This window comes from Mobula birostris, chromosome 23, assembly GCF_030028105.1.
Source record: "Mobula birostris isolate sMobBir1 chromosome 23, sMobBir1.hap1, whole genome shotgun sequence".
Lineage (NCBI taxonomy): Eukaryota > Metazoa > Chordata > Chondrichthyes > Myliobatiformes > Myliobatidae > Mobula > Mobula birostris.
Genome location: NC_092392.1, coordinates 56,931,072 through 56,954,398, shown reverse-complemented (window position 1 = coordinate 56,954,398; position 23,327 = coordinate 56,931,072). Strand labels below are relative to the sequence as shown.

Sequence of the window (23,327 nt, the reverse complement as noted above, 5' to 3'; positions counted from 1 at the left end):
CGTCCTGATATCGTTCGCTCCTTCTGTCTGACCAGTGCGTTTGGTTTCTCTGCTAAAAACAAGAAACTTTTGAAAATACCCCAGTCTTCCTTCTGCCATGAGACCTGTGTCACCTGACGATAGTCTTACAGTACTGAAGCCACCAGAGACATGGAGTCTGGAGGAGGGAGATGAAGATGACATGATGCACGAGCCAGGAGTGGAAAATGACACTGGCACTGATACAGGTTTTGAACCCTTTATGTCGAGTGAGCTTCATCTGAGTTAAACATCCTGGTCAGAGAACTCAAAGGTTCATTTATTAACAAAGTATACAACTTAAAATTCTTCTTCTTTGGGTAGTCATGAAACCAAGAAAGAAAAGAAAGGCAGCAGGATTACCAACCCCCAAATTCCCCTCGCCAACTCCCTGCAGGAGAAAACAAACAAAAAGAGAACATCGACTCCCAAATGCCTCCCCCCCCACACAAAAAACTGAACGAAACGGAACAAGCACATCGACCCCCAAATGCCTCCTCCCGCACAAAAAAGCAAGAAAGATCGGGCGAAAAACACAGAATATAAAAAACTCTAAGACTGAAAAACTTGGGTTTGTAAAAGGCAAAAGCAGAATTATGGGGTACAAGACTGCAAGGATGGAATCTGCTGTCACCAGGCACAAAAATTTCCACGAAGGATTTCGATATTTGAGACAGATGTTTCCCGAAATAACTGGTGCCAATATTAAGGAAGGCCTTCTGTCACATGGATGACAGAAAAATGGAGGGCTACACTCGTACAGTGCTGGAGGAACTCAGCAGGCCAGGCAACATCTGTGGAAAAGAGTATAGTCCGAATCCCGCTTTCCTGCTCTTGGGTCCATAAGCTTCCATGTCCTGGCAATTCAAGTGCTCGTCTGGATAGTTTTAACTGTTGCGAGAATATGTGCTTCCTTCAGCAGTACGCTTGGCATTGCAACCACCCTCAGGTCCCCGAAACCACCTAACCCCGACACCACTTGCGAGACCATGGATCTGCACCTGGAAAGTCTTCACTCTCCAGGGCGCAGGCCTGGGCAAGGTTGTATGGAAGACCAGCAGTTGCTCATGCTGCAAGTCTCCCCTCTCCACGACACCAATGTTGTCCAAGGGAAGGGCATTAGGACCCATACAGCTTGGCATCGGTGTCGCGGAGCAATGTGTGATTAAGTGCCTTGCTCAGGGACACAACACGTTCCCTCGGCTGGGGCTCGAACTCACGACCTTCAGGTCGCTAGTCCAATGTCTTAACCACTTGGCCACGTACTCACACAAAACCACTTACGTCTTACCTTAAACCTATGCTATCTGGTTTTAGGCAGCTTTGTAAATGGGGAAAAGTTCCTCACTCTCCATATATCCATGCCCCTCATAATCTTATTTACCTTGATAGGGTTGTTTGGTGTGCTGGCTTTCATTAGTCGAGGGACTGAGTTCAAGTGCCACAAGGTAATGTTTTAGCTCGATAAAACCCGGTTAGACTGCGCTTGGAATGTTGTGTTCACTTCTGGTCACCTATTATTGGAAGGACGTGGCAGCTTTAGAGAGGGTGGAGAAGAGATTTACCAGGATGCTGCCTGGATTAGAGAACATGTCCTATGAGGGTAGGTTGAACTGGGGCCTTTCTCTTTGGAGCATAGGAGGATGAGAAGTGACTTGATTGAGGTGTACAAGATGATAAGAGGCATACAGTGGATCGAGTGGACAGCCAGAGACTTTTTCTTAGGTCAGAAATGGCTGGTATGAGGGGGGCATCATTTTAAGGTGATTGGAGGAAAGTACAGGGCAGAGGTCAGAGGTGGATTTTTTACACAGAGCGTGGAGGCTGTGCGCAACATGCTGCCTGGTGTGGAGGTAGAGCAAAATGGCATTAGGAACATTTAGGAAACTCTTAGATAGGCACATGGATGCTTTTCATGCATACCCATCTACAGTTGAAGTCAGAAGTTTACATACACCTTAGCCAAATACACTTACACTCAGTTTTTCACAATTCCTGACATTTAATCCTAGAAAACATTCCCTGTCTTAGGTCAGTTAGGATCACTACTTTATTTTAAGAATGTGAAATGTCAGAATAATAGTAGAGAGAAGGATTTATTTCAGCTTCTATTTCTTTCTTCACTTTCCCTGTGGGTCAGAAGTTTACCTACACTTTGTTGGTATTTGGTAGCATTGCCTTTACGTTGTGTAACTTGGGTCAAACTTTTTGGGTAGACTTCCACAATAGTTGCTGGAATTTTGTTCCATTCCTCCAGACAGAACTGGTGTAACTGAGTCAGGCTTGTAGGCCTCCTTGCTCGCACATGCTTTTTCAGTTCTGCCCACAAATTTTCCATTGAATTGAAGTCAGGGCTTTGTGATGGCAACTCGAATACCTTAATTTTGTTGTCCTTAAGCAATTTTGCCACAACTTTGGAGATATGCTTGGGGTCATTGTCCATTTGGAAGACCCATTTGCTACCAAGCTTGAACTCTCGGCTGATGTCTCGAGATGTTGCTTCAATATATCCACATAATTTTCCTTCCTCATGATGCCATCTATTTTGTGAAGTGCACCAGTCCCTCCTGCAGCAAAGCACCCCCACAACATGATGCTGCCACCCCCATGCTTCACGGTTGGGATGGTGTTCTTCGGCTTGCAAGCCTCACCCTTTTTCCTCCAGACATAACGATGGTCACTATGGCCAAACAGTTCAATTTTGTTTCATCAGACCAGAGGACATTTCTCCAAAAGGTAAGATCTTTGTCCCCATGTGCACTTGCAAACTGTAGTCTGGCTTTTTTGTGGTGGTTTTGGAGCAGTGGCTTCTTCCTTGCTGAGCAACCTTTCAGGTTATGTTGATATAGGATTCATTTTACTGTGGACATAGATACTTGTCTACCTGTTTCCTCCAGTGTCTTCACCAGGTCCTTTGCTGTTGTTCTGGGATTGATTCGCACTTTTCGCACCAAAGTACATTCAACTCTAGGAGACAATGCGTCTCCTTCCTGAGCAGTATGACAGTTGCGTGGTCCCATGGTGTTTATACTTGCGTACTATTGTTTGTACAGATGAACGTGGTACCTTCAGGCGTATGGAAATTGCTCCCAAGGATGAACCAGACTTGACATCATTTTCTGACCTCAATCCGATAGAAAACTTGTGGGCAGAACTGAAAAAGCATGTGCGAGCAAGGAGGCCTACAAACCTGACTCAGTTACACTAGTTCTGTCTGGAGGAATGGAACAAAATTCCAGCAACTTATTGTGAGAAGCTTGTGGAAGGCTATCCAAAACATTTGACCCAAGTTAAACAATTTAAAGGCAATGCTACCAAATACTAATAAAGTGTATGTAAACTTCTGACCTACTGGGAAAGTAATGAAAGAAATAAAAGCTGAAATAAATCATTCTCTCTACTATTATTCTGACATTTCACATTCTTAAAATAAAGTAGTGATCCCAACTGACCTAAGATAGGGAATGTTTTCTAGGATTAAATGTCAGGAATTGTGAAAAATTGAATTTAAATGTATTTGGCTAAAGTGTATGTGAACTTCTGACTTCAACTGTATATTAACCCAATTTTTTTTTGGGTGGGGGGTTCTTGTTCTAACTGTGTTCTTTCTTTTAAAATTGTGTATAATTTATGTTTAATTTACATTTTTTCTTGTGGATGTTGCTTATATGTTGCTGTGATGCTGCTGCAATTAAGTTTTTCATTGCACCAAAGTGTTCATATACCTGTGTAAAATACTCAGTTTTGGTTTTGACTGATTTACCACCACTTGGTCCATCGACTTCTAACCATGGGTGATTCAAGTGCCTCTCTTCTCTTTCCATCTGATTTCTTAAACTTACAGACAAATAATGATTTAGTTTCACTTTCGCAACCCCTGCTATCCATCAGCTTCCAGTGAACTACACTTGGGAGCGCAGCCTTTGCAGGGAGCCAGTATAAGAACCTTAAACCTGCTGGGACTATTTGGCGGGGTCTCTGTGTAATAACTCTTTGCCCTGTGTTACCCAGGACATGATGTGTATGAGGGAGAAGGCTGCCGAGGCGGAGGCTTTCATTCAGGAGCTGGAAGATAAGTTGAGGAAGGCAAGCATGGATGACGGAGGTGCCATGGAAATGCTGAGGAAGATCCGGGAGGCTAACTACGCGGAGATGCAACAGTACCGGCAGCAGACGGAGCAGAACTTCAACCAAAATGTAAGCTTGAAATCCATATCCTCTTTGAAACTTACAGCAAACTGGAAGGCTGTTCAGCCCATTGTCTCTGTGATGGACTTCTCCCCCTGCTGCTCTTCTATACAACATAGGGCTTTACAGCACATCCTTTGGCCCATAATGTTGTACCAACCTTATAATCCACTCAAAGATCAACCTAACCCTTCCCTACTACATTTCGGCCCGAAATGTCGACTGCACTCTTTTCCATAGATGCTGTCTGGCCTGCTGAGTTCCTCCAGCATTTTGTGTGTGTAGCTCTCCATTTTTCTGTCATCCATGTGCCTATCTAAAAGTTTCTTAAATGTCTGCCTCTGCCCCCACCCCCGCTGTGCGTTCCACCATAGTACAATAAGTTGGACTCTTGACCTCACAATCTAACTTGTTTGCCTGCCCTGCACTTTCTGTGTAACTGTAACACTTTATTCTGCATTGCTACTGTTTTACCTTGTTCTCCCTCAGCGTGCTGTGTATTGATTTGATCTGCATGAGCAGTATCTTTTCACTGTATCTCGGTACAAGTGACAATAAGAAACCAATTCCAAATCCTGTTCCCTTGTCTTTCTCCACTCATTTTTCTTCTTTTCTTTTGGCCATTCTTAGTTTTTTCCAATCATAACAATTTAAAACTTCAAAAGAAAATCCTCTCCTTTCATTGCAACACACGCGGAACGCTGCAGCAGCTCAGCAGGTCAGGCAGCATCTACAGAAAGGAATAAATAGTCGACATTTTGGACTGAAAAGGAAGGGGGAAGATGCCGGAATAGAAAGGTGGGGGAGTGGACGAAGGCTAGCTCGAAGGTGATAGGTGGACACAAGCACAGGAAAAGCTGCAGCTGCTGGAAATCTAAAGCAACACACACAGAATGCTGGAGGAACACAGCAGGGCAGAGAAGAGTAAACAGTCAACGTTTTGGCCCAAGACCCAACTTTGCTCTTTTCCATAGATGCTGCCTGGCCTGCTGAGTTCCTCCAGCATTTTGTGGGTGATAGGTGAAGCTAGGTGGGTGGGAAGTGGCCAAACATTTTGATTCCCATTCCCATTCCCATTCCCATTCTGACATGTCGGTCCATGGCATTCTCTTGTGCTAAGATGAGGCCATGCTAAGGATGGAGGAGCAACACCTTATATTCTGTCTGGGTAGCCTCTAACCTGATGGCATGAGCATCGATTTCTCTTTCCTGTAAATGTCCCCTCCCCTTCCCCTTTTCTATTCCCCACTCTGGCCTTATACTTCTTCTCACCTGCCTATCATCTCCCCAGGTGCCTTCCTCCTTCCCTTTCTCTCTCCGATCAGATTCCTTCTTCTCTAGCCCTTTACCTTTCTGAACCACTTGTCTTCATCTATCACCTTCTCACTAGCCTCATTCCTCTTACCTTTTTATTCTGGCATCTTCCCCCTTCCTTTGTAGTCCTGAAGAAGAGCCTCGGCCTGAAACGTCGACGGCTTATTCATTTCCATAGATGCTGCCTGACCTGCTGAGTTTCTCCAGCATTTTGTGTGTGTTGCTTTGCATTTCCGGCATCTGCAGATTTATTTATCCTATATGCAGTACATGGAAACATACAGTGAAATGTGTCATTTGCAGTAACCACCAACACACCCAAAGATGGGCTGGGGCAGCCTCCAAGTGTCACCACACATTCCTCGGCAACGTACGGCAGAATAACACAGAACCAAGCAACAACAGTGAGCAAGCCCCGTTCCTCCCTCCCGTCCACCCATGAATATCCACAGTCCTCTAATCCCAGGGCAGGCTGTCTTCTGCCTCCAGTGGCCTCATGAATTCACAATCTCTGGGCCCCAACTTCCCCAACAGACTCATAGAGATTCTCAAACTTGTGGCTGCAACTGTGAAGTTCACCTTCACAAACTAGACTTCCAATTGACCTTCTAACATTGGAAGCGATTTTTGTTATATATCAAATTCCTTCTCAACTACACACTAGTGGACGACTAACCCACACATCTTTGGGATGTCTGAGGAACCCAGAGCACCCAGAGCAACCCTGTGGTGACAGGAAGAACATGAAACTCCTCAAAGAGCGTCTAAACCAGGGATTGGACCCGTATCTCTGAGGCAATAGTTCTATTAGCTGTTCCATTCTGCTGCAGTGTGAAGTTCCTTATGCAAAGGTGTCTAAATCCAAGAATTCCAGATGAAGGCTGTGACCTACACCAATCTGTCCTCACCCATTCTAACAGAAGGCACAACACCTAGGCTGTACGTTTGGAATACTGTGCTCAATTCAAGTTGTCCAGCCATACGAAGGATGTCATTAAGCTGGAAAGCATGCAGAGAAGATTCACGAAGATGTTACCAGGACTGGAAGGTTTAAGTTATAAGGGGAGACTAAATAGGCTGGGACTGTTTCCCTGGAGTGTTGGAGGTTGAAGCTTATGCAGGTTTATAAAATCATGAGAGCATAGAAAAGGTCACATTTTACCCCAGGACAGGGAAGTCTAATACTAAGAAGGCAAAGGTTTAAGGTGGAAGGGGAAAGGTTTAAAAGGGTCCTGAGGGAGAAGTTTTTCCGCACAGAGGGTGGAGACTGAATGGAATAAGCAGCCAGGGGAATTGGTCGATGTTTAAAAGGGTTTTGGACAACTACTTGTATAGGAAGGGTGTGAAGCGATATGGCCAGACACAGGCAAATGGAACTAGCTCACGCAGGTACCTTGGTCAGCATCTAAAGGGCCTGTTCCTACACTGGATAACTATGCTTCTGTGACTATATTGAGAATGTAGAATGGTGCATACAATTTCTAGGCCTCTGTACATGTTCATAGTTCACATTGAAAAGGATGTAACATTGAGACTTTATAAAGCACTGGTGAGGCCTCACTTGAAGTATTGTGAGCAGGTTTGGGCCCCTTATCATAGAAAGGATGTGCTGGAGAGGGTTCAAAGAAAGTTCACGAAAATGATTCCCTTCACACCTTTCCTATACATGTAGTTGTCATTGAATGGTTTGTCATATAAAGAGCATCTGGTGGCTCTAGGCCTGTATTCACCAGAATTTAGAAGAATGAGGGGAGACCGCAATTTAAACTTATTGAATGGTGAAAGCCATTGATAGTCATAGTCATACTTTATTGATCCCGGGGGAAATTGATTTTCGTTACAGTTGCACCATAAATAATTAAATAGTAATAAAACCATAAATAATTAAATAGTAATATGTAAATTATGCCAGGAAATAAGTCCAGGACCAGCCTATTGGCTCAGGGTGTCTGACCCTCCAAGCCACAGGCAGGAGTGACTTCCTATGACGCTCTGTGTTGCATCTTGGTGGAATGAGTCTCTGGCTGAATGTACTCCTGTGCCCAACCAGTCTCTGGCTGAATGTACTCCTGTGCCAAACCAGTACGTTATGTAGTGGATGGGAGACATTGACCAAGATGGCATGCAACTTGGACAGCATCCTCTTTTCAGACACCACCGTCAGAGAGTCCAGTTCCATCCCCACAACATCACTGGCCTTACAAATGAGTTTGTTGGTTCTGTTGGTGTCTACTACCCTCAGCCTGCTGCCACAGCACACAACAGCAAACATGATCGCACTGGCCACCACAGACTCGTAGAATATCCTCAGCATCATCCGCCAGATGTTAAAGGACCTCAGTCTCCTCAGGAAATAGAGACGGCTCTGACCCTTCTTGTAGACAGCCTCAGTGTTCTTTGACCAGTCCAGTTTATTGTCAATTCATATCCCCAGGTATTTGTAATCCTCCACCATGTCCACACTGACCCCCTGGATGGAAACAGAGGTCACCGATACCTTAGCTCTCCTCAGGTCTACCACCAGCTCCTTAGTCTTTTTCACATTAAGCTGCAGATAATTCTGCTCACACCATGTGACAAAGTTTCCTACCGTAGCCCTGTACTCAGCCTCATCTCCCCTGCTGATGTGGAGAGGATATTTTTTATGGTGGGGGACACAGCCTCAGAAGAAAGACGTGTCCTTTTAGAACAGAGATGAGGAGGAATTTCTTGAGCCAGAGGGTGGTGAATCTGTGGAATTTTTTGCCACAGACAGCTGTGAAGGCCAAGACTTTATGTACTTTTAAGGGAAAGATTGATAGATTCTTGATTGATCAGGGCAGGGAGAAGGCAGGAGACTGGAGCTGAGAGGAAAAATGGATCAGCCATGATGAAATGTCAGAACAGACTCGATGGGCCAAATGGCCTAATTCTGCTCCTGTCTTAAGGTTTTATGGTCTCATGGCTGAAGATTGAGTCAGGCATTTGAAAATCCAAAAACGGCAGATGCTGGTAATTTGAAATAAAAACAGAAAATGCTTGAAATACTAGTACGTCAGGCAGCATCTGTGGAGAGAGAAACAGAGTGACAAAACAGAAAATGCTAGAACCACTGAGCATTTGGAGATCAAGTCAATATGATTTCCAAGTAATAGCTTGCTAGATGCACTCGTAAAATTATAAGAGGTACAGAGAAAAATAACCTATGGCTGTAAATGGTGGCCTTTCCCCAGAGATTTCTGTTGTAGATTGAGCTTTAGTTGATTGCACCCCACAGCTTTGAGTGCACTGGCCACAGAGAAAAAACAGTGCTGGGACCGTCAGCCGCAATATACCACAAATGCTGCAAATCTGAAATCAGACAGGGAGTTCTGGAACCAACAGAACTGGTCATTTCTGATACAAACTGAAAAGATAGCTTATCTGAAGTTGACAAGTTCAGTTCTGAATTTATCAGAGGACTGTAGGTGCCAGAAGGTAAGGAGCTGGTACTTGATGTGACATTGCCCTTCAATGGAACTGTCTAGGAAGCTGAAGAGGGAGGATCTGAGTGAAAACGGGGTAAACTGGCAGGCAGCTGGAAGCTCAGGGTCACCCTTGGCAATGGAATGAAGATAGTCAGGAAAGTAGTCACCCAGTCTGTGTGTGGACTCTTCATTTTGGAGAGAGTGGTTGAGAATAAGCTGGCATTTGTACTGAGCTGCCTCCACATTTCTCCATACCTTCTACACGAAGGGGAATTCTTCCTGGAGGTCTAATGTCAATTCCAGTCTTGAAAGAGGTTAGCACTGGTGATGAGGTTCTGAATATGTAGGAAGAATCATCCTGGGTAAATCCTGATAGTTGGTCAATTTCCGATCATCACCTTCCCCTGCCCCCACCTTCCTCCAGCTCCCCAGTCGTCATGGACTCACCTTCTCTACTGAGCAGGTGAGAAGGACTGTGGGGAAACTCAGACATGACAAAGCATTGGGACTGGATGGTGTGAACCCCTGTCTCCTGAAGGTCTGTGCTGAGCAGCTGTATGGAGTTCTCCAGCGCATTTTCAATACGAGTCTCAGCCTGGAAAGGGCCCCGACTGTGTGGAAAATATCATGTGTGGTCCCAATACCCAAGAAGGGACAACGGAAAGCTTTGAAAGACTACTGTCCAGTGGCCCTGACCTCACACATCATGAAGACCCTAAAGAGGCTAGTCCTGGCTCATCTCTGACCCCTGGTCAGGCCATCCCTCAATCCCCTGCAGTTTCCCTACCAGGAGAACATTGGAGTCGATGATGTTGTCATCTACCTGCTGGGCAAGCAGGGCAGCACTGTGAGGATCTTGTTTTTTTGATTTCTCAAGTGCCTTCAATACCATACAGCCCTCATTGCTGGGGAAAAGCTCCGTTCAGTGCAGGTTGGCAGCTCCATTGTAGAATGGACTACCTGACTGGCAGACCATAGTTTGTGCAGCTTCAGAGCTGTGTGTCAGACACGGCTATAAGCATCACTGGGACCCTATAGGGGCTTGTATTGGCTCCCTTCTTGTTTAACCTCCGATTTTAGATACAACGCTGAGTCATGACATCTACAGAACTTCTCTGATGACTCAGCAATAATTGGGTGTGTAAAGGGAGGATGGGAGGATGAATACAGGGGCCTGGTGGATGACTTTGTCAGATGGTGCAAACTGAATCATCTGCAGCTCAACATCAGTAAGATAAAGGAGATGGTGATGGACTTTAGGAAAACTAAGCCTGCACTGCTCCCTGTTACTATTGATGGTAAGGATGTTGATGTGAAGAGGACCTACAAGTACCTGGGGGTGCACCTGGATGATAGACTTGAGTGAACCACCAACACAGAGGCTGTGTACAAGAAGGGCCAGAGTTGCCTCTACTTCCTGAGGGGACTGAAGTCCTTTGGAGTATGTAGGCCTCTCCTTACATGTTCTACTAATCTGTTGTCACCAGTACAATCTCATATGTGATGGTGTGTTGGGGCAATGGCATCAGCACGGGTGATGCCAACAGGCTCAATATATTGTTCAGAAAGGCTGGCTCTGTTATAGAGTCAGAATCAGAATCAGAATCCGAATCCTTTATTATCGCCAAGTATGTGGACACATACGGGGAATTTGATGCTAGTTTCCCTGAGCTCTCACTGTACAGAATCAAAAAGCAAACAAAACAATAGTGCAAATAATCGTGAACTATATACAATGTGGTATACCTGTGTATGTACAGGTGGACTTGGTTTATAATAGCCTAAATTTCAAGTGTTCATAAGACTGATGGCATACGGAAAAAAATTGTTCTTGTACCTATTTGTCCTGGCATACAGTGATCTAAAGCGCCTACCAGAAGGAAGGAGTTGGAAGAGGTGATGTCCAGGGTGTGATGGGTCTACAATGATGCTGCTTGCTCGCTTCCTGACTCTAGATGCATATAAGTCCTGGATCGAGGGCAGCTTCACACCAATAATCCTTTCCTCAGACCTGACGGTTCTTTGGAGTCTATTCTTGTCTTGTCTGGTAGCTGATCCAAACCAGACAGGGATGGACGAACAGAGAACAGACTGGATTATTCCCGAAAAGAATTGAATCAGCAGCTCCTGAGGCAGGTTGTACTTCCTGAGTTATAGGAGCCAAACTGGACCCACTGGAGGCTGTGGTAGGACAATGGATCCTGGCAAGTCTGGACATTATTTCTCACTCTCTGCATGTCACCTTGGCTGAACAGAGGAGAACTCTTAGTAATAGACTAAGAACAACTGTGCTGCTTCAAAGAGCACCATATAAGCTCATTCTTACCCTCGGCCATTGGGCTCTATAATGACTCAACCTATAGGCGGGGAAGTAATGACTGCCTCATGTTAGACTGTTTGAGGTAACTTATTTTTTATTCTTTCTACTTCTTTTCTAATATTTGTATATCTGTGCACTTGTAATGCTACTGTGACCCTGTAATTTCCTTTGGGATCAATAATTTATCTATCTATCTATCTATTCCAGAGACAAAACATTTGCCCAAATGTCTTAGAATGCTTGGATAGTTGAGTAAGATCTCTCTCCACTTTAGCCACTGGATGCTGGTGCCAATCATGGTCTGGTATCTTCACGGTTGAAGGATCCCTCCAGGAATGTACCTGCTGACAACAGTTGGCCAGGCACTATGTACCATGACTGGGCCAGTCTCCTCAGCATGAAAGACAGGTGGAACCCTGCCTAGCACAACACTGAAACTTCACACACACCCCCAGGCAGCCACACACCCAAAGAAGGTCTTCAGGATCAACACGGCAACAGGGAAGCTCTTTCCTACACTTTCCAGGGATTTGTACCAAGTGTCCCTGTGGACACATTCTACCTTGGCCTAGCCCTACCTTCCACACTTTCTCTGAGTACTGACCCTAGGGCCAAATCACAGAGTTATATGGCATAGAAGGAGGTCCTTCAGCCCACTACATCCATGCCAACCTTTTTGCCCATCTCCATAATTCCTCTTGTCTGCATTTGAGCCCTATCCTTTGCCTCGCTTATTGAACTTCCTGCATCTTATATTTCTGCATCTCTTTATGATGTGAATATCATTTCAGCATTCCAATAATCTAGCATTCTTGGGACTTGGGCAGTGTCAGACTGGCAAATGTTCCAGGTGATTGAATGTTACTCCAGCAACATAAGCTTTAGATATTAGGCACTGGTATAAATAAATTTTCAGATGAACCTGTTGAGCGCAAAGGGAGTAGAAAATGCATGGGCACTTCAACCACAAACCCACCCGTGTTCTTGACCATGGTACTTCAGACCACGTCCCCAGCCCACATTTCCGACTAATGGGTGAGTCAGATGCCGAACGATCAACACATCTGAATCTCAGGTGCAGGTTATTGGAGTGTTATTTGTCTGTTACCTGGCAGACGTAATTCTCACTAACGGCTTCAGTTTGTTCTCAGGCCTATCAGGGGTGGGTCCAGGGCACTAATTAGCATAATAATAGCTGCTAATACCATGTGTCACCCACCCCCACCTCCTTTCCTCTTGTTTTCCTCTGTGCAAAGTTAGCACAGTGTGTGCTGCTTCAATAGAACTGGATGTTATCCCAGTCGTTTCCTGAGAGCAAGTGGAAATGACAGCACCTGCTGTGGTCACCATTGTATTTAGGTCTGTCCCTGGGGGCGTTGAAGGTTACGTCATTATCAAATGATCACATTTCCTTTGCATTCTTTAAGCTTTGTGACAAACGCTGAAATATTGCATGTTAGTAACTGTGCTGATTACAGTTTAAAATTAAACAAAGCACTTGTCTGCAGTGTAAAGGCAGACGGTATTGAAAATTAGTCAGCGGGTCAGGCAGCATCTGTGGAGAGAGAAAGGGAGTTAATGAATCATGTGGATGAACTTTCACCAGTCCTAGGAGTAGGTGGAGGTAGAGCAGCTTTAAAGATGCAGGGAAAATGAAGAGGGACAGAAAGAATAATAGGGATGATATTAGTATGGGAGAGATTCATTAATGAACAAGATGATAGTGTGAGGGAACAACTGCCCGACAATGAGTCAAACAGATTAGTTATCAGAAAATATTTAAAATAATAGACAATAGACAATAGGTGCAGGAATAGGCCATTCGGCCCTTCGAACCAGCACCGCCATTCACTGTGATCATGGCTGATCATCCACAATCAGTATCCAGTTCCTGCCTTATCCCCATAACCTTTGATTCCGCTATCTTTAAGAGCTCTATCCATCTCTTTCTTGAAAGCATCCAGAGACTTGGCCTCCACTACCTTCTGGGGCAGAGCATTCCACATATCCACCACTCTCTGGGTGAAAAAATTTTTCCTCAACTCCATTCTAAATGGCCTACCCCTTAGTCTTAAACTGTGGCCTCTGGTTCTGGACTCACCCATCAGCGGGAACATGCTTCCTGCCTCCAGCGTGTCCAATCCCTTAATAATCTTATATGTTTCAATAAGATCCCCCCTCATCCTTCTAAATTCCAGTGTATACAAGCCCAGTCGCTCCAATCTTTCAATATATGACAGTCCCGCCATCCCGGGAGTTAACCTTGTGAACCTACGCTGCACTCCCTCAATAGCAAGAATGTCCTTCCTCAAATTTGGAGACCAAAACTGCACACAATACTCCAGGTGTGGTCTCACCAGGGCCCTGTACAGCTGCAGAAGGACCTCTTTACTCTTATACTCAATTCCCCTTGTTATGAAGGCCAGCATGCCATTAGCTTTCTTCGCTGCCTGCTGTACCTGCATGCTTGCTTTCAGTGACTGATGTACAAGAACACCTAGATCTCGTTGTACTTCCCCTTTTCCTAACTTGACTCCATTTAGATAATAATCTGCCTTCCTGTTCTTACCACCGAAGTGGATAACCTCACATTTATCCACATTAAACTGCATCTGCCATGCATCCGCCCACTCACCACTCTATCCAATTTCCTGCCTAATATAAATTTCCTTCAGTTCATCCATTACCCTAGGTCCTTTGGCCACTATTATATCTGGGAGATTGTGTGTGTCTTCCCTAGTGAAGACAGATCCAAAGTACCTGTTCAACTTGTCTGCCATTTCCCTGTTCCCCATAATAAATTCACCCGCTTCTGTCTTCAAGGGCCCAATTTTGGTCAACTATTTTTTTTCCTTTTCACATACCTGAAGAAGCTTTTACTATCCTCCTTTATATTCTTGACTAGTTTACCTTCGTACCTCATTTTTTCTCCGCATATTGCCTTTTTAGTTATCTTCTGTTGCTCTTTAAAAGTTTCCCAATCCTCTGGCTTCCCACTCATCTTTGCTATGTTATTCTTCTTCTCTTTCATTTTTATACTGTCCTTTACTTCCCTTGTCAGCCACGGCCTCCCCTTACTCCCCTTAGGATCTTTCTTCCTCTTTGGAATGAACTGATCCTGCACCTTCCGCATTATTCCCAGAAACATTTGCCATTGTTGTTCCACTGTCATCCCTGCTAGGGTATTGTTCCATTGAACTTTGGCCAGCTCCTCCCTCATAGCTCCATAATTCCCTTTGCTCAACTGTAATACTGACACTTCTGAGTTTCCCTTCTCCCTCTCAATTTGTAGATTAAAACTTATCATATTATGGTCACTACCTCCTAATGGCTCCTTTACCTCGAGGTCCCTGATCAAATCCGGTTCATTGCACAACACTAAATCTAGAATTGCCTTCTCTCTGGTAGGCTCCAGCGCAAGCTGTTCTAAGAATCCGTCTCGGAGGGACTCCACAAACTCCCTTTCTTGGGGAGATAATGTAGGAGCAAGGTTGGAAATCTGAATTAAAGAAGTTCATTGTCTGACATTATGAGTTCATTGCTGAGGAGGGAGGCTGTAGCTCATCTGGTCAGAAGCTGGGATGTTAAACATGAACCTGAATTGAGCTTCAGTGGGACCAAAGTTCAAGTTCACTGCCTCAGATAATGAACACGTTCACTTCCAACGAGGTTTTTCGCTATACCTCAGTACATGTAACAATAGTAAACCAATTAAAATGCTAGAAGTTCAAACTTCAAAGTAACGTAATTATCAAAATACATATATGTCACCATGTAAGTACTTAGATAAGAAAAACTTTATTTTGCATACCATGCATACAAATCATTTCATACATCGGTGCATTGAAGTTGTAATTAATAACAGAGTGCAGAATATAGTGTTACAGTGGCAGAGAAAGTGCAGTGCAAAATTCAAAGTTCAAAGTAAATTTATTTTCAAGGTACATGAATGTCACCATATACAACCCTGAGATTCATTTTCTTGCAGGTAATTCATAGTAGTTACAAACAAACTGAAAATAATCGTTGATAAACTACACACAAAGATGACAAAAACCAAAGTGCAAATAAATACAAACTGTGCAAATACAAAAAAAGCAAATAATCATCATAATGAAAAAATAACAATAAAATGCAGGGTCATGAGAAGTTAGATTGTGAAGTGAAGAGTCCACCTTTTCATATAAGAGATCTTTTCAATTGTAATTTAACAATGTCCTTGAACCTGGTGGTATGTGCTTTCTGGCTGTTGTATCTTCTGTTGGATGAGAGAGACGATAAGAGAGAACGTCTGGGGTGGGTGGGATCTTTGATTATCCTTTGATTAAGATTTTCAGCCTTGGTTGTAGATTAACAAGAAAAATATCCGCAGATGCTGGAAATCAAAGTAATACACATAAAATGCCGGAGGAACTCAGGCAGGCAGTCTCCATGGAAAATAGTAAACAGTCGATGTTTCAGGCTGATACCTTCATCAGGACTTGAAGGGTTTCGGCCCGAATTGTCAACTGTTTACTCTTTTCCATAGATGCTGCCTTGTCTGCTGAGTTCCTCCGGCATTTTATGTGTGTTATTTTAGATGTACATTTCACAGAACTGTTCTGTTTGACATATCCTTCTGGGTATTCACTCCCTAATGCTAACACCTCATTGCTGAGTTTGTGATGCCTGGAACAGACAAAAGGCAGGAACTTGGTCTCCCTTGATATCGGAATAAAAAGGAAGTGTCAGACTAATGTTTAGTTTCCAAGATATATAACAGATCATATGGTGAGTATTGAGTGCAGTTCACTGAATGGAAATGTTTAAGTGCACCACTGCTTAAGCAGGAAGGAGTGCTTGGGACTTGGATGCTGGAAATAAACAGAAAATGTTGGAAACACTCAGCGGGTAAGGTGGCATCTGTGGAGGAGGAAACAGAATGTTTCAGGTAGGAATGTGGGGCCTTATGCCTGATACATTGTTTTTCTCTTTCCACAGATGTTGTCTGTCAGAGTCAGAATCAGGTTTATAATCACTGACATATGTTGTGAAACTTGTTGTTTTGTGTTAACGGTACAGTGCAACTCCTCTCTGATTGTAGTAATGACCAGAGGACTTGGTTGCTGGGGGTCCTTAATGATGGATGCTGCCATTTTGACCCACTACCGTTTGAAATTGTCCACAGTGCTGCGGAGCCTGGTGCTCACGGTGGAGCTGGCTGTCTACAACTCTACAGCCTTTTCCGATCCCATGCATTGGCCACTCCTCACCACCTGAGAGCTCCCAGCATTTTCTGTTCTTGTATCTGATGTTAGATTTCCAGTTTCTGACATGTTAAAATTTTCATTTAAAAGAGCAGATGTTGCCCCTTTCACTCTTTAACCCACAATTTGGATTCACTGTTGCTTTGAAAACAAATGTGACATGCAGTTGTATGTAGAGTGAGATTCCAACAATGCTAGCAACAATAATTTAACAAATGCCTTTAATGTAATAAAGTGCCTGAAGGTGTATAAAACCGCAAACAGCAAAAACAACTGCCAGTTTTAAAAGCAGAAAATGCTGGAAACACCCAGCTGGTGAAACAGCATCTGTGGAGAGAAACAGTTAATGTTTCAAGTCAAAGACACTTAATCAAAACTGAGAAAGTTACTCTTGGCAGTAGGGAATATGGGGGAGGAAAAATACAAACCAGTTTGCTCTGGAACCACAGGAGCCTGGCAGTGGAGAGATGCCCCACACTCTGGGTTGTATCAAATCAGAATCAGAATCAGGTTTATGGTGACTGACATTAGTTGTGAAACGTGTTGTTTCATGGCAGCAGTACAGTGCAGGCATATCAAATTACGTTACAATAATGAATAAATAATGAGAAAGATGAATAGCGAGGTAATGTTCATGGCCCGCTCAGAAGTCTGATGATAGAGGGAAAGAAACTGCTTCTAAAGCGCAAAAACGAGGAAATCTGCAGATGCTGGAACTTCAAGCAACACACACAAAAGTTGCTGGTGAACGCAGCAGGCCAGGCAGCATCTCTAGGAAGAGGTACAGTCGACGTTTCGGGCCGGGACCCTTCGTCAGCACTAACTGAAAGAAGAGCTAGTAAGAGATTTGAAAGTGGGAGGGGGAGGGGGAGATCCAAAATGATAGGAGAAGACAGGAGGGGGAGGGATGGAGCCAAGAGCTGGACAGTTGATTGGCAAAAGGGATACGAGAGGATCATGGGACAGGAGGCATAGGGAGAAAGAAAAGGGGGAGGGGGGAACCCAGAGGGTGGGCAAGGGGTATAGTCAGAGGGAAAGAGGGAGAAAAAGGAGAGAGCAAAAAAGAATGTGTGTATATAAATAAATAAATAACGGATAGGGTACGCAGGGGAGGTGGGGCACATTTTAATTCCACGTCCCATTCCCATTCTGATATATCTATCCACGGCCTCCTCTACTGTAAAGATGAAGCCACACTCAGGTTGGAGGAACAACACCTTATATTTCGTCTGGGTAGCCTCCAACCTAATGGCATGAACATTGACTTCTCAAACTTCCGCTAATGTCCCACTTCCCCCTCGTACCCCATCCGTTATTTATTTATATACATACATTCTTTCTCTCTCTCTCCTTTTTCTCCCTCTGTCCCTCTGACTATACCCCTTGCCCATCCTCTGGGCTTTCCCCCCCCTCCCCCTTTTCTTTCTCCCTAGGCCTCCTGTCCCATGATCCTCTCGTATCCCTTTTGCCAATCACCTGTCCAGCTCTTGGCTCCATCCCTCCCCCTCCTGTCTTCTCCTATCATTTTGGATCTCCCCCTCCCCCTCCCACTTTCAAATCTCTTACTCGCCCTTTCAGTTAGTCCTGATGAAGGGTCTCAGCCTGAAACGTTGACTGTACCGCTTCCTAGAGATGCTGCCTGGCCTGCTGCGTTCACCAGCAACTTTGATGTGTGTTGCTGTTTCTAAAGCATTGAGTTTAGGTTTTCAGAGTCCTGCGCCCGCTCCCTGGTGGTAATAATGAAAAGAGGGTGTGTCCCAGATGGTGAGAGTCCTTAACAATGGACGCCACTTTTTCAAGGCACCACCTTTTGAAGTGGCCTCCATCGTGCAGAAGCTTACGATTGTGAAGGAGTTAGCTGGGTCTGCAACCCCCGGAAGGCTCTTACAATCCTGGGCAGTGATGATTACAAACAGTCAGAATGCTCTCCACATTACATCTGTTAAATTCTGGTGACGTGTAAAATCTCCTCAAACTGCTAATGAAGTATAGCTGCTGAGGTGCCTTCTCTGCGATTGCACCAATATGGGAGGACACCATCACTTCCCTTTGCATATTGCTTTGGGACCTCTGACATTTAAAGAGGCAGTCTGAAACTTGTTGGGAAAACAGCACCTCAGACTGTCTGCTGCTCTCTCAGTGCTCTGCCAGACTGTCTGAGCGGCGTGTGTTTTCAACACTCTCCCTTTGGCTCAGGGCTGTCATAGCACAATGTATGAATGGCAATCAGAAATCTGTTGTGTCAAGTGTAAACTTGCTGAAGGTTATTGCTGTTTTGATATAGAGATATTGTCTGACACTCCTTTTTCCTTCTCTGTTTTCACTCTCACCCATAGGTGATGGACCTGACCATGTGCCTCAACAAAGAACGGATCCAGCTGGAGCAAATTCAGGAGGAAAACCAACGCCTTCGTCAGCATATCAACAACCTGACTACCGAGATTAAAGTATTGCAGGACAAGGTTAGTGAGTGGGGTAAAGCGAAGACTCCTTAATTTGTATCTTAATTTGATACTCAGACTTTGCAGCTTTTGCCAAAATTCTCAGTAGATCAGTCAGCATCTGGGAAGATTGTCAATGGGGCAGGTAGCATCTGTGCAAGGCAAAGCAGACTGAGAATCAGAATCAGGTTTATTATCACTTATGTATAACATGTACTTGTTGTTTTATGGTGGCAGTACAGTGCAAGACAAATATTACTATAAGTTACAAGCATATACTGTAAAGACGAATAATGTGACAGTGTTCATGGGTCATTCAGAAATCTGATGGCGGAGGGGAAGAAGCTGTTCTTAAAATGTTAAGTGTGTGTCTTCAGGCTCCTGTACCTTCTCCTCAAAGGTAGAAATGAAAAGAGGGTATATCCCGGGTGGTCAGGGTCCTTAGCGATGGATGCTGCCTGCTTGAGGCACCACCTCCAGAAGATGCCCTCAGTGGTGGTGAGGACTGTGCCCGAGATGGACTGGCAGAGTCTACAGCCCTCCACAGCCTCTTGTGATTCAGTGTGTTGGAGGCTCCCCACCAGCCACTGATGCAACCAGTTGGAATGCTCTCCACCCTGCATCTGTAGAAAATTTGTGAGAGCCTATGGTGACATACCAAATCTCCTCAAACTCCTAATGAAGTACAGCCACTGGTATGCCTTCTTTGTGATTTCACCAATATATTGGTTTCAGGATAGATCCTCAGAGATGCTGACAGTTAGAAGCTGCTCACTGACCCCTCGGTGAGGACTGGTACGCGTTCTCCTGACTTCCCCTTCCTGAAGTGCACAGCCATTTTCTTGGTCTTGCTGACATTGAGTGCAAGGTCGTTGTGACACCACTGAACCAGTGACCCACCTCACTCCTGTACACCTTCTTCATCAGAGAGAGGGTGAGAAGGCACGCAAAGTTGACCACAAGTGGCATGCTGTAAGACAGGAGAGGATATTCAGCCCCTCAAGCCATGCTAGCATCTGGCTGGGTTGTGACTGGTATGTCCCTCCAGTACTTTGTTTGGCGGCGTCAACGGATGCTCCAATAGTTCCAGTTCCATACTCTGTGGCAGAGAAATCCATGTTCCCAGTAATATTTCTCCTCAAATGCCCTGACTTTAATTTTCCCAGTTAAATTCCCATTCTGACCTGTTATACATTTTAGACCGCAGAACCGTGGGTTAGCTGGTAGAGCTGCTGGCTCACGGCTGCAGAGATCCAGATTCAATCTTGACATCCACTGCTCCTTACATGGAGTTTGCACGTTCTTCCTGTGACTGCGTAGGATTCCTCTGGGTGATCCGCTTCCTCCCACATCCCAAAGAGATGCTGAAAATATTGATTTCTCCCCCTCCATTTATGTTGTCTGACCTGCTGAGTTCCTCACTTTGTGTGTGTTCCTCAAGATTTTTAGCATCTGCAGGATCTTTTATGTAGTCCGTATGGAGTTCATATATTTAATAAGAGATGGTAACCTGAAATCAGGCTGAAGATATGCCAGAAATTCCAAACTTAGAACAAGTATAATTCTAGAAGAGGTATCTTCAGATATAAAGAGATGAAATGCCCTGCAAATTATGGCAAATTCCTCTTAAAATTGGTTGTTACTTGTAACTAAATTTGAGGCTTGTGTTGCAGGAGCCATCACACACTGTGCTGCCAGTGCAGAATCAGGCATGAAATAACAAGAAACTATATTTATGTAGTGCCTTTAATGTTGCAGCATGTCCCCTGGTGCTTCATGGGGCGGGGGGCAGGGATGTAAGTCACACAGAATTTAACACTGGGTGTCATTTATCAAAAGTTTGCTCAAGGAGGTGGATTTTAAAGAAGTGGGCAGTACACAAAAAGAGTTAGGGAGGGAATTCCAAAGCTTAGGACTTAAGCAGCCTACGGAATACAAAGGCAAGCTGAGGCTTTATATGGCAATGTTCAGATGACATCTGGGATATTGTGAGCAGTTTTGGTCCCCTTATCCAAGAAAGGATGTGTTGGCATTGAGACAGTCCAAAGGAGGTTTATGAGAATGACCTTGGGAATTTAAGGGTTAACATATGAGGAGTGTTTGAAGGTTTTGGTCTTGTACTCGCTGGAGTTTAGAAGAATGAAGGGGGATCTCATTGATACCTTTGAGTATTGAAAGGCCTATATAGAGTGGATGTGGAGAGGATTTTTCTAGTAGTGAGAGAGTCTAGGACGAGAGCACTTAACCTCAGATTAGAAGAACATTCCTTTAGAAAAGGGACGAGGAGGAATTTCTTTAAACAGATGGCGGTGAATCTGTGTAATTCATTGCCACACACAGCTGTATATTTAAAGCAAATATTGATAGGTCTTGATTAGTAGGGGTGTCAAAGGGTACAGAGTCAAGGCAGGGAGTTGAGATGACTAATAGATGAACCCCATGATGGAATGTGGAGCAGACTTGATGGGCCAAATGGCATAATTCTGCTCCTATGGTTTAGCTACCATAGGAGGGACTGTGGGCTGCAGAAATGGTGGAGCACAAACCCTTTGGAGAGTTGTTGGGCTGGACATAGAAGGGAATTAACTTCCACAACCTTTGCACCTGGGAGGGCAAACGTGAGGGCTAAACCAGGCATAGTCCATGTCAGGATGGGGGGATGGTACCAGGACAAACCAGAGCACAGTGCCTGAGGGAATGCTGTCACAAGCCCTAGACAAACACTTGAATCTCCAAGAAATAGAAAGCTACTAAGTGCTGGCAACTGGGAACAGGTTAGATGGGTGCAATGGCCAGCATTTCAGCGTGTCCTGTTCTGTATGATGCTACGACTCTGTGAAAATGAGATTGGTTTCATGGCACTACGCATTACAGACAGACACAACATGGAAACAATCGTTTCAACCCACCAAGTCCATGCTGACCGTCGGCCATCTATTTACACCTGCTCTATTTTATTCCCATTTTTTATTATTCTACCTATATTCCCATCAATTCCCCCAAGATTCTACCACTCATCTCGTCACCATGGACAACTTACATAGTCATAGTAGTATAGTCACAGTCATACTTTATTAATCCCTGGGGAAATTGGTTTTCGTTACAGTTGCTCCGTAAATAATAAATAGTAATAGAACCATAAATAGTTAAATAGTAAGATGTAAATTATGCCAGTAAATTATGAAATAAGTCCAGGACCAGCCTGTTGGCTCAGGATGTCTGACCCTCCAAGGGAGGAGTTGTAAAGTTTGATGGCCACAGGCAGGAATGACTTCCTATGACGCTCTGTGCTGCATCTTGGTGGAATGAGTCTCTGGCTGAATGTACTCCTGTGCCCAACCAGTACATTATGTAGTGGATGGGAGACATTGACCAAGATGGCATGCAACTTAGACAGCATCCTCCTTTCAGACACCACCGTGAGAGAGTCCAGTTCCATCCCCACAACATCACTGGCCTTACGAATGAGTTTGTTGATTCTGTTGGTGTCTGCTACCCTCAGCCTGCTGCCCCAGCACACAACAGCAAACATGATAGCACTGGCCACCACAGACTCATAGAACATCCTCAGCATCGTCCAGCAGATGTTAGGGGACCTCAGTCTCCTCAGGAAATAGAGACGGCTCTGACCCTTCTTGTAGACAGCCTCAGTGTTCTTTGACCAGTCCAGTTTATTGTCAATTCGTATCTCCAGGTATTTGTAATCCTCCACCATGTCCACACTGACCCCCTGGATGGAAACAGGGGTCACCGGTACCTTAGCTCTCCTCAGGTCTACCACCAGCTCCTTAGTCTTTTTCACATTAAGCTGCAGATAATTCTGCTCACACCATGTGACAAAGTTTCCTACCGTAGCCCTGTACTCAGCCTCATCTCCCTTGCTGATGCATCCAACTATGGCAGAGTCATGTTGTTACAGTGGGCAATTAACCTAGCAACCCCCACATCTTCTGGATGTGGGAGGAAACCAAGGAACCTGGAGGAAACCCACCTGGTCACAGGGAGAACATGCAAACAGCACCAGAGATCAGGATTGAACCTGGGTTTCTGGCACTATGAGGCAGCAGCTCAACTGGTTTCACCTGTGTGTCACCCAAAAGGTTAAGGAATTAAGGGATTAGGGCATATTTACATGTAAATATACTGAAACCGGTGAGTAAAATTGATCCCTGGAACACACTCAGCCAACACAATAACATGTTTCTCATGCAGATTTATTGCTGAATGAGTTCCTGGCTTTGATGAGAAGGGAAGGGAAGAAAAAGACAAAAAAAAATGGCGTATATTGTGCTTTACATTCACAGCTTTAGGAACAAGAAAGTTATGTTTGTCTCATGCACACTATGCAATTTTG

General features: G+C 44.5%; 1 protein-coding gene across 1 annotated transcript in view; it reads left to right on the top strand.

Annotated features, from left to right (window-relative positions):
* The window catches only part of LOC140186956 (uncharacterized), a 194,278-nt gene that overhangs the window by 59,393 nt on the left and 111,558 nt on the right, over positions 1–23,327 (top strand). The window contains exons 6-7 of the mRNA XM_072241814.1: positions 4,030–4,215; positions 18,869–18,994. Coding sequence (XP_072097915.1) covers positions 4,030–4,215; positions 18,869–18,994 — 312 coding nt within the window. The remainder of the gene's footprint in view (positions 1–4,029; positions 4,216–18,868; positions 18,995–23,327) is intronic.